Source organism: Gavialis gangeticus, unplaced genomic scaffold, assembly GCF_001723915.1.
Source record: "Gavialis gangeticus isolate Ggan-Ray unplaced genomic scaffold, GavGan_comp1, whole genome shotgun sequence".
Taxonomy (NCBI): Eukaryota; Metazoa; Chordata; order Crocodylia; family Gavialidae; genus Gavialis; species Gavialis gangeticus.
The window spans coordinates 25,913,669-25,924,896 of NW_017729000.1; the positions used below are offsets into that span (position 1 = coordinate 25,913,669).

An 11,228-nucleotide genomic window follows, 5' to 3' on the forward strand; every position below is an offset into this window, starting at 1 on the left:
CCCCCCCGCTTAGCTGTGGGGGGAGCCCTGGGTGCCCCCCCCACAGACCCAGGAGGCACTAGTCACTGAGCCAGGGGATGGGGGGAATCCTCCTCGCATTCCCCAACGGACGCGGAAGTGGACAAGTGCTTCTGGTCCACCACTGAGTGTGCTGGGGACTTCCCCCCACCAATGCTCCCCTGGGATGCTCTATCCACCCCAGCATCTCAGCATTCACGAGCCACCTGGTACCTGGAGGTATGTAGAAAAAACATTCAAAGCTGTGTCTGTGTCCAAGTCATTGAATCTTTCCAAATTGATTTGGAGAGATTAAAGGATCTCCTGATTCGATTCAGAGATTCAGCCGCCAAATTGGGCCTAATCTCTGCTGAATCGAATCAGCAGCTGAGGCTTCACACAGCCCTGCAAGACAGCTCCACGCAGATTCCTCTGCAAGCACAAGGTCTGGAACCAGAAGTGGCTCAGCCATGTTCACAGCTTCATGGCAATACAGAGCAGCACTGTTCTACCACACCTATACTGCTTGCATGAAGGACTAGTCTTCATGAAATACTGTATTCTGTTTTGCTCCATGCAGTTAATTACTTGCCAGTGTTTGTGGTTTACCTCAGACTAGCTCCTAAGCATAGGCCACAAATATTTGTAGGGAGGAACACAGGTTTGATAAGTGTCCAGATCAGCCTTTATAAAGATTGTCAAAAGTACATTTTGACAATCAAAATTAAAGAAAAAAAAGAAAAGAAAAAGGAAGTCAAGAGGCCAGCTTTCTCTCTCTACGTTATTTCACAGAGCACCGAGGAGGAGGAGGAGGAGGAGAATGATGATGATGATGATGATGAAGATGAATAAGGCTCTGAAAAGGCATCATGTCATTTCTTTCTGCAGCTATCCAGGCCTGTTTAACCATTCCTAGCATATTCCCAGAACTGAAGCAAAAACTGAAAACATCGCATGCAAGGAAGATCATCTGACATTTAAGAATTTAAAGAGTGGAGTAGCTTAAGTCATATCTTAGGGAAGGCATTGCACAAAGTAAGTCTTATATCAGTTTTCCAGTGGTATAATCCTTGTTAAGGTAAGAAACTGGCTACATTTGGAATCTTCTCTTTAGATTATGTTCATCAAACCCTGGAAAACCTTACTCAAGTGTTAGACCCAACACCATTTGGCCAAATTAAAGGAAAAAAAAAAAAGCGAGCAAGTCTGCAATGTTTTTCTGAGTGTTAGAAACTACATTAAGTAAAATTTGTGACAAAGCTGATGAGCCAATTTAAATGCTGACATATATTGAAAATTATTAAAGGACTCTTGAACATTTGTTTGATTTCCTGTAGAACTCAGCTCAACAGAAGTACAAACATTGAAAATATTCACATGCAATTTCAAATGTGGAGTGACCATATTTTACTGTAAAGGAAGGGTTCTTACAGGGTTTTTGCAGTACTTATCCAATGCAGATACTTTTAATGTAGTCTAAAGGCTACCTTTAGGATTCAGTCATGTGCCTTCAACTTTCCCACATTGGATAAATACTGATTATACCAGCTGCGAACAGAAGGAACTGCAAACCCCATAATCCATTGGCTGTAACGTATTTCAGTAAACTGGCAGAACACTAGCAGAAGCACCCCTTACTTTCACTGCAGCGTAATATTTTAGCATATGAGGCTGCTAGGAGTGGGGCTTATTTTACATTTACTCCCACAATGCTATGTGCCATTTCATAACAGTTGCACAGTTTAATTATACAGATGCTATCACACTGGCACTGTAAAAACAGTCATTAACAGACTAAACTGGATTTAAAGACAACTGAACGTGAACTTAAAACTACGGGTATTGCAGAATTGGTGCTCATGCTCCATCATTTCTTGGGATCAGATAGGCATACTTAATTTCTTGCAATTGCAGAGCAGCAAGCATTGGAATAGCCTCAAATATTCCACCACTCAAATATTCCAACCGTAGCCCTCACGGATAGGGTAATTAGGTATGAAGTACAGATACAGCCAACTATCCAGTTACAGTTTGCATTTATTCCCAACATTTGTTTCACCACTAACTGCACTAAATCTTAAAACAAATAAGCTACTCAAGACTACTTTTCCATGATTTCCTGTCATGTATAGATTTTGAATCATGCCTAAAGCAAGTACTTTTGACTACTAATGCAATGTGATATGAAAGTTTCTTGTATAGTCTATCAAAGTTCTGGGACCAAATACTAATTAAGAGAACCCGAGTTGTTTCTTCTTCTGTGTGAATGCTGTCTATATTACAGAAAGGAATCCAGTAAAGAATGTGCCAGGATGACCAGTCATTAGGTACTAAACACACCCTGTAAATTCTTGCCAACTTAAAATTGTGGGCTTATTTTCTTTCCCATCTCACCAATGAAGATCTGAGGAAACTCACTGTAAATTTATTCTAGAACTATATTCTCTACTCCTACACCATGAAGTGTTAAAAACTTCCATATCTTTTAAAGAGGCAAGATAACTTAAAATATTTTACCTCAAATCTTTGGCTTGAAAACCTAACTAGACAGTTTTTAAAATGCGTGGTCAATTCATTTTGAACTGGTAAACCTGAACAGATAGCCATCAATCTGCTCTAAGCATAAAGAAATATTTCAAAAACCATATTGCGTGGATTTTTGGCTTCAGAAAGTAGCTTGCTTTAACAACAAAATAAGTCTTTTTTCTTTTTTCTTTTTTTTGCTGAAATACAGTAATTGTTTCTGTTTGCAGGAAAGAATACATAAGAGTGAAACAGGATTTCACATAATAAAAATTTGTGTGTTTATTACATTCAAAAAGCATTGACTTTTTTTGCTTGGAAATAGTTTAATTCTCCAAAAAACAAACAAAAAACACCCTACTAGAGTTGGAAGTTTAATTAGGCCTAACACAAAAGATTATCGCAAGTTCCTCAGGAAATCTGAGCAAAAAAAAGAGTATGGACCAGCGTGTGTTTAACACACTAGATATTCAAGAGTTGTGTGAACATAACCTAAACAGGTTGGAAAAAAAAACCTCAGCATTTTAGAAACAAACTGACTTGGTTAATAGCATGCAGGAATATAATTGAATCATCTAAAAACTCTACTACAATAAACATTGAGGATTTTTACTGATAAAATCCTTTACATTGTGCTTTAAGTTACAGTTAAATTAAATTGTTGGTATTAAATTTGTGTTTCTCATCAGGTTTGCCTATATGGCCAACAATAGAAAAAACTTGGGAGGGATGAGGAATGAAGGCAGCCAAATTCTTCGCAAGACAGTGCAAAGCTGGAAGAGGACGGGGAAAAAAGATAGTAATTCCAGTGGTCACAAATGGACCAAGAAAGGAAAACATAAAATCAGCTGCATGAAAATGCCCAACACTGAGCAGCAGACATGCAAGAAGTAAGGTAACAGTGGAGAGGGGATTGATTAGCTTTTGACAGACGGAGGGGGGGGGGGAATAAAATGTTGATCGAAAACACTACCCCACTGTATAAAGTGATCTTTTTTTTGTTTTTACTTAAATATATGGAAGAGAATTTACTTCAGGGATAATTAATTTGTAAAGCTTTACCTAGGGCAGAAAGCCCTTTACAGAGCTAGTTTTGGGGAAAAGTGAACAGATGAATGTTTAGTCTCAAAATTAAAAGTATACACCGTGTTTTACAGCAAGCAATAAATCTCTTTCTTAAAGTGCTGAATGAGAAAGGATATTTTACATTTTAAAGGATGTCTTCTATATATTGTGCACATAGAAAATACTCTAAACATCCTGAATTTTCAAAGCTTTTTGAGAAACACACACAAATAATTCAGATTTAGTCAATTTTATTTACAGTTTTTTTACATTTCAGAGCATTACACAATTACATATTCTCATTTTCTGACCTGCAAACAGATACCTTAAACGGAAATATTTAAAAAAATGAAGTTAGATACATCCAAAATGCAACAATTACACATCTGACAATTCACAAAGTGTAATTTACTAGGACGTATCCTAAGAATTTAGGAACCACCAGTCAGGAGAAAATCTGACCAATTTCAGCAATCAATTTATTTACACATTCAAACAAAGCCTCTCTTGATCTAAACTCCCAGGCAAGAGGCCTGGAAGATTTCTTCAGTGGAAGAAAGACAGGAAGTTATAGTTCACACCTATGCAGCATTAACAGCCCTTGATCCCAAATACTGAACTTTTTAGCTTTGTCTTTGAGCAACAGGCATCCCTTCGGCTTGTCTGACCCTGAAGTGTCATACTTGTGCCCGTGTGCATAGAAAGACTGAGTGTTTGAAAGAGTGGTCACTAAGACAAGATCCCATTTAATCTGGTCTTTAAACTGTGTTGAAACTGTTTCAGGAGAGTAACTAAATAGCTTTCTAGGATGTATTTAAACAAGCCAACATGGTTGGGACCAGACATTTTTACAAGTGTTGTAAACACACTTTGGCCCCATTCACACTGGTGAGCCCAACTGTCTTAGAAGCTATTTGAAGTTTAAAGACAATTCAGAGAGGGCTTAAGTTTCTGCACTTCCCCTGGTGGGCCACTGAGATCACAGCTATTACCTCCATCCCTTACGTTTACCCTTTGCCATGTAGTAACTAAGTACGTACTGGGTAGAAACTACTAAAAAATTCCCTGCAAATAAACTGCCTTTCAGCTGAGGCTATGGCTCCTATGCACGGGGTGTTAAGGAATTTTTAATTAAAAAAGATTCTCACTTGAAAAATATTGAAGTTCTCACTTTAGCCTAATTTCAATTGCATGTTCAATTTGTTTAGTAGTTTAACTTTCAAGAAACTGCTACAAATGGAACAATTTTAGTATAAAAAGAGCAGTCAACTGAGTGCAACTTCTTGAATTGGCCAAGACCTTCATAGTAGTTCTCTAACTAGGCTATAAATTTGTGGAGCCTCCAACTTTCTTGCCTACCTTACTTTCCATGTTCACGTTTCAAACTGTGTCAGCAGGGCCCGAACTTCGGGAGTCAGCTGCTTAGCAGCCTTAGCTGCCTCTGTGATAGCCTTGCGGTAAAGGCCCTTTCTCTTCTTATTAAAGCGCGACTGAAAGTTTTCTAAAAAGGGGGATAGTTGTGAAAGAGCAAGAAAAGATGTTGTTGGGGACCCAAACCACGAAATACGGGCCTCCTGTCGAACTAAAAGGCCATTATCTTTCCGGCTCACAGTTATGGTAAGAATACGGGCTGGCCACCAAGGGAAGCCATAAATCTTGGCCCAAACAATGTCCCCTACACATATGGTCCTGCCATCTGGTGTGACACATTTAGAGACGTTTTTGGAAAAAACTTTCATTTTCAAGGAATTACCAAGCTTTTTCTCTTCCTTTGAAGAGGAGGAGGAAGAGGAGGAGGAGGAGGAGGAGGAAGGTGCATGCATGCTGCCTGGAGGAAAATCAAAGCTTTCAGTAGAACTACACTCAGAGTTGGTGGATTTCAAATCATCTGTACTATCACTACTACAAACTGATGCACTGGAAGAGTCAGATTTCTTTTGATTAAGGGTCATGTAAACCGTTATATTGCTTTTGCTGCCTCTCTTGCCCAATGTCTGGTGTTCATCCTGATCAACAGTTACATGCACTTCACTTGTGTCCTGAACCTCACTGCTGGCCTCTTCAGGGCCTTTTGAGGGGCTCTGGTTTTCTGAAGGGGCCTCACCTGCTGAGCGGGTGGAGGAGCAACGAGACTGGGGCTTAGTTGCCATCTTGCCACTCCGTATTTTCTCAAGTCCTGTCTTGAGGGAAGAGTCATTTTCTTCATTCCGGTACCTTTGTGGCTTTAAACGCAATCGAGGTGGAAGGGACCCTGAGCTGGTGTTCTGAAGACGCCGCGTGAAATGGACCTTTGAATGTGTGTTTTTGGAAGAGGAAGTTGCACTCTGTTTTTTTTGTGCCTTCTCTTTGGCCATTTTCAAAACTTCTCGAGCTTTTGCATGATCCATATTTTTGCTCTGGAGAACTTTTTTAGTATTTAACTGCGCTTTTGAAGTATTTGCTTGAGAAGAAACTTTAACAACTCTGCTTCTGCTATGGGCAATATTTGAAACTTTGACCACAGCATTCCTTCTCTGGCTTTCGTTTTGGCTTTTTCCATCCACTTTATGGTCAGTCTTAAGTTTTTTATTCACAGTAGTTACACTCTCATTTCTTCGCTTTTTATTATCATCATATTTTGAAGCGTCACTTGCATTGCCACCTTTCTTAATTTCTTTTTTTTCTGCAACAACACTGTTTTTACATTTGTCACACAAGACCTGCCTGGGTCGTAGTTTGATAGCATTCATAATAGAAGTGGGTTCCTCCCTGTACATTTTCCGCTTGGGCCGCTTAATTTTTCGGGGTGGAGGCTGAGGTATTGATTGGTTATACGTGTCCCTGATAAACAAAGGAGGGGGATATGGCGCTCCCTCATGAAAGAGAGGGGGTGGTTTAGAAGTCCATAAGCTTTTAGCTAGGCTAGGTTCTGATGGCTGAATGGGAGAAGAATCATCAGGGATTGCACCATTGGCTTCACACTTCACCTGCGTCTCATCTTGGAATGGTTTACTTTGGAGCTGCATGGCTTCAGGTTTATCTTTGTATTCCCTTTTAGGAAATATGGTCACAGGGATTCCATGGGGTCCAAACCTTAAAAAAAAAAAAAGAAACGAAAAATAAGCGTTTTTTAAAACTACATTAGATGATTTTATTTAAATGTCTATGCTAATGGATTCCCATTTCTGAGATACTAATTTTAGTTCTGTTTAGAGTTCAAGAACAGTTTCTCTCTCTCAAAACAACCCTTCAGTCCTAACTCAAGGTTTTGACAGAAGGACTTTGAACTACAGCCAGTAGAGCACACTGAGCAGCCTTCAGACTCATAGGCAAATTTCTACCAATCGTATCACTTTCTACAGGAGCCAAAAATTTACATTTGCTACAAGTGCCTACAAACATATTACAGTAGTCTAGCCTTGACAGCTCACTAAAGAAAACAAGACCTACACCATAGGGACTGCAAACTGAAGATGACATAGAAGTGTTTCTCTCCACTTCCCCAAATTAACATGAAACTTGATTTGGGGTAATCTAAAAAAAGGCACTAAACACCCCATTAGATTTCACACAGTTCCTACAAGTATTTTCCAAAATACAAAAATATTGGCCAACTTGTTTTGGATCCATTACAGGAGATTCATTATATATAATACTATCACCAGATCCCAATAGATTAAAAAAAAACAAAACTGTAAGCTGTAATAAGCTTCATTTTATGACAAATGCTATCTGATACGTTATAACTAGAGACGGGATATCAAGCAAGCTTGTGGCTTCCCTAATAAAAATATAAGCTAAATTCAGACTTCAAAAAGGCCCTGGAGGAAGTGCTCCAACTTACTGTGTTTTACTCAAAGCACTATAAGTTAGAGCAGGAGCCAACCTAACAGATGTTTGCTGTTCAGTGGTGGGGGCTCATGGGCTGCCCTCACTGGGGGCGCTCCTGCATGCCTCCCAGGAGGCTGCCAGAACAGCCCATCTCCCCAGCCCTGCCCACCCCCCCACCAGCTGGCAATTGGCAGCAGCAGCTGGGTGGGGGTGGGGAAGGAGGGGAAGAAGAGGGAAGGAACTGAACCCCTTCCCAGCCCCTCCTTGGCCACAGCTGGCTACAGGCTCTGAGGGGGTGGGGAGTGGGGTTCATGGGGGATGAGAGCCAGTAGCTTCAGTGCAGCATGGGCCAGCCAGGACTCCTACAGGAAAAGGGCTCTGGGGTCTGTTTCCACAGCAGCCCTGGCTTGGCAGTGGCATACCACATCCCTGAGAGAGACAGACTCCAGACTCCTTGCCCTACAGCATGTCCTCCCCCCAGCTGGGCTGTGGGGACAGAAACCCCCCTTCTCCCCTTTCCCCTGCCAGGCTGTGTGGGGCTGTCACTGACTCAGATCAGTGAAAGAGTATGGGGGGAGGGGGGTGCTCCAGCAGAGCAAATGAGCTCTGCCCAAGGCGGGAGTGCAGCCCTGAGCAAAGCCACCTGGGACTGCAGTCACTGCACTCTATGTTAACCCTTGATGGGATCTAGTACAGACATTGATAATGTGCGCTAACAGAAAGCACTTCAGTTACACATTCATCCTGGGTTAACTTAGGGCAGAATCTGCCATTTTTAAAGCGCTGTATGTGCCAATGAGATCTGTTCTGTTACTGATGTTTGTTTCTGCATGCTTAAAGCACATTAAGTGCAATGTCTGTACTTAGCCATAGTTATTACATATCTAGCCTTACCTCTCCTGTACAACCATCCCCATGCCCCAAGTTACGTTTTTCCCCCAGCTAGAACTAGTCAAGTTTCAAGATTTCTACTGTCCTGTTTGGGAGTTTATGTAAGAGACCCATCATAACTGCCTCAATTCCAATCAAACAACAGGGGAGTCCCTGCAAGACTAGTACAACATAGCCTCAACTTCAGTGAAGCAACACACTTCTGTTGTGACTACCAGTATCAGCAGGCACATTAACATGTCCTACAATGTGCTCCAAAGCAAAAGCCATGCTATCTTTTGACAAAACATTAAACCTGCCTTTATTTTACCAAGTGGGTGAAATGGTGATTTAGTCCACAACCACTATTATTCTTGCCAGTCTCCAGAGACACCTGATGTTTGTATGGTTACATCTTAAATAATCTTAAACACTGGTAATATATTTAACTTGTCCATACTGCAGCCAGGGATAACTTGAGTTTTGCCCATCTCCATCCACAAAGTTATGGTAGATGGTGCTCTAGACTCAAGTCTGATCTGTCATGGTGTAGGTTGAAGCTCAGGTGCTGCTGACCCTCCAGCTTATAATGCAGCAAGAATGCAGAAGCTAACAGCTCAATGCCAATTTGATCATTCTGTAAATAAATCACTTTTTGTATGCATTTTGCTACCCGATCACTCACTCAGTGGAGTAACTTAAATACATAACTAAATTAACTTTTGCAATGAAGACAATACTACAGACAAACAAGCATCTGACACGAAGCATCAACTGCATTAGCTGTACCATTCTAACTGCTTGCATTGCAGCATCCCTTACATTGTTACCAGATGCAAGTATGCTGGATGCTTGTGTATTTTTTTTGCACCTTTGCAAGGAGCATTTTAAAACAGACAGCTACATTCCACCTTCCAATTTTCGCTGATTTATTATTATTCAGGTTACTGTTTGTGTTAGAAGAATCTTTATACCAGCCCCCACATTAGTCTTTACTGATTCCCTCTTTGTGCATCTGTTAGAACTAGGTAATGAACAAAAAAACCTTAAGAAACAACAGCCCCCAAACTCATACAGTCCTTTACTCATCAAGCTGCAATGCATACATTACATACTAGTACAAAAAATAGCAACTAGCCAAATCTATGGAGTTGTTTCCACAAAAGTACAGACCAGATACTGACAGTCATACCTGTTGCCTATTCACCAGCTATTGTTCCATTGAAATCTTTCAGCTGTGGAAGAAGGAGTTATGCATTAACCAGCTTAAGTCAGTAGTCAGCAACATTTTGGGGTGGCAGGCCAGAATGGCCCATCCTAGTTGCACTGCTTCTGCCTGCTGCCTAGCGGTAAGTTAAGGCAACACAAGAAAGCTCACTGCCACCTAGACATCCAGCTGCTTGGCCACAGCACAATGCAGTGTACAAAAAAGCTCCTCCACCAAACCCATTGGCTGTGTGGGCTGTAGGCTGCCAATCCATGGCTTAAGCATTATAATACACTTCTATGCATGCTGTTAGGTTGTCTCCCCTTTGCTATGAAGTAACCCATCCCACTGAAATTCAGTTCAGAATGCTCCGTCTATTTAACACAGAAAATTTAGATCATCCTCCATCAGCAGAGTTCTTGTAAATCACACCACTTTGGTATACTAAAAAGGCTTCAGTGAATTCAAAGAATCAGAGAAACAAGTACACCTGGCATAAATATAAAATTCATTTTTATAATGCTGACCTTTTAACTGCTTCAACGTCCCAAAGTTCCACTAAGTGGCAAATAAAATAATTGTGTTACCTGTCTAAAGACTATCTGAATTACACAGACACTCGAGGCTTACAAATAAGTTTCACCCAAAATTAAGTTTTGAGATATGCTTCAGTATTAGTCAACAATCATTAAATTTACAATACATAAAAAACCAGAAGTTTTACTATATCATCACTGCTACAAAGAAGCTTTAGTTTCTTCCATGCTGGTAAAATCTGTGTCCATCTTTTCATCAGTTGGATGGAGGTAACAAATATTTGGAAAATGTATACAATACTTAATAGTCTAATGAGTAAAACTACTGGCCAATTTAAAATATTATCATGTACCAGGGCCTTGTGATTTAAAGGGATAAGGCATGTATTCTCCACCACCCTACCAAAAAGAAACAAGTCATATGTCTGCCTGAGCCAAACAGCCCATCATGCAAGCATAGTAACAGTATTCCAGTTTCTATGGTCAACCACGCAGAGCAGTGATATGACCAGCATCATATCCAGCCACTGACACCCTTACCTGAAACAACCAGGTACCTACCCATTTAGAGATCGGTTGTGGGCAGAGTCACTGACATAAGTTTAGAGCAGGGGCTGAACTAATTTATCGAGAATTATAGGAAACCTCCTCTGCCACTGCCATATGCTCTCTCCTACCCTGTATTTCTTCCATGTATCCCAAGTCTCCCCCACACTTACTTTTCTAAACTTTCCCCATCAAATCTTCCCTCTCCCAACTGTGTCCACAAACCCAATCCATCCACCCCTTCCTACAGGTTTCTGTTACATTTCAGTCCCAAATAATCAGAAGAGTAAACCAAGAAGGATCACCCTCTCAATGGGCAAAATATGGCAAAGTAACCATTTACTTCTCTTCTACCCCATTCCTGGACACAGGGTCCACATTTTTCTACCTCCACATCAGTTTATTGAAGTTCATATATAGCTGTTCCCTCAACAGGGACAAAACACAAAGTCATTTTTCTTGACAAGTATGACAATGTTTTGTCAATGCGATGGCGGGTCACTATTAACAATGGTGTCCCACTCCCTTCACTAACGGGAAGAAAAAAAAAAAAAAAGAGTGAATGAGTTTAGAAAGTACCTATGCTTTGTCAGATTGTAAGACTAAATAGCCTCTTCTACCATAAACATGCATTTAAAAAGTCTTTGGAGCAGTGGTTCTTAACCTTTTTAGAC

General features: G+C 40.6%; 1 protein-coding gene and 1 long non-coding RNA gene across 2 annotated transcripts in view; one reads left to right on the forward strand and one right to left on the reverse strand.

Annotated features, from left to right (window-relative positions):
- Positions 1-3,819: 3,819 nt before the first annotated feature.
- Positions 3,820-11,228, reverse strand: part of PWWP2A (PWWP domain containing 2A) — a 33,033-nt gene continuing 25,624 nt past the window's right edge. Inside the window, exon 3 of the mRNA XM_019505992.1 lies at positions 3,820-6,657. Within this exon, the coding sequence (XP_019361537.1) occupies positions 4,959-6,657 (1,699 nt within the window). The 3' untranslated portion in view covers positions 3,820-4,958. The remainder of the gene's footprint in view (positions 6,658-11,228) is intronic.
- Positions 10,881-11,228, forward strand: part of LOC109290086 — a 10,458-nt gene continuing 10,110 nt past the window's right edge. The window contains exon 1 of the long non-coding RNA XR_002095520.1: positions 10,881-11,194. This is a non-coding gene — a long non-coding RNA (uncharacterized LOC109290086). The remainder of the gene's footprint in view (positions 11,195-11,228) is intronic.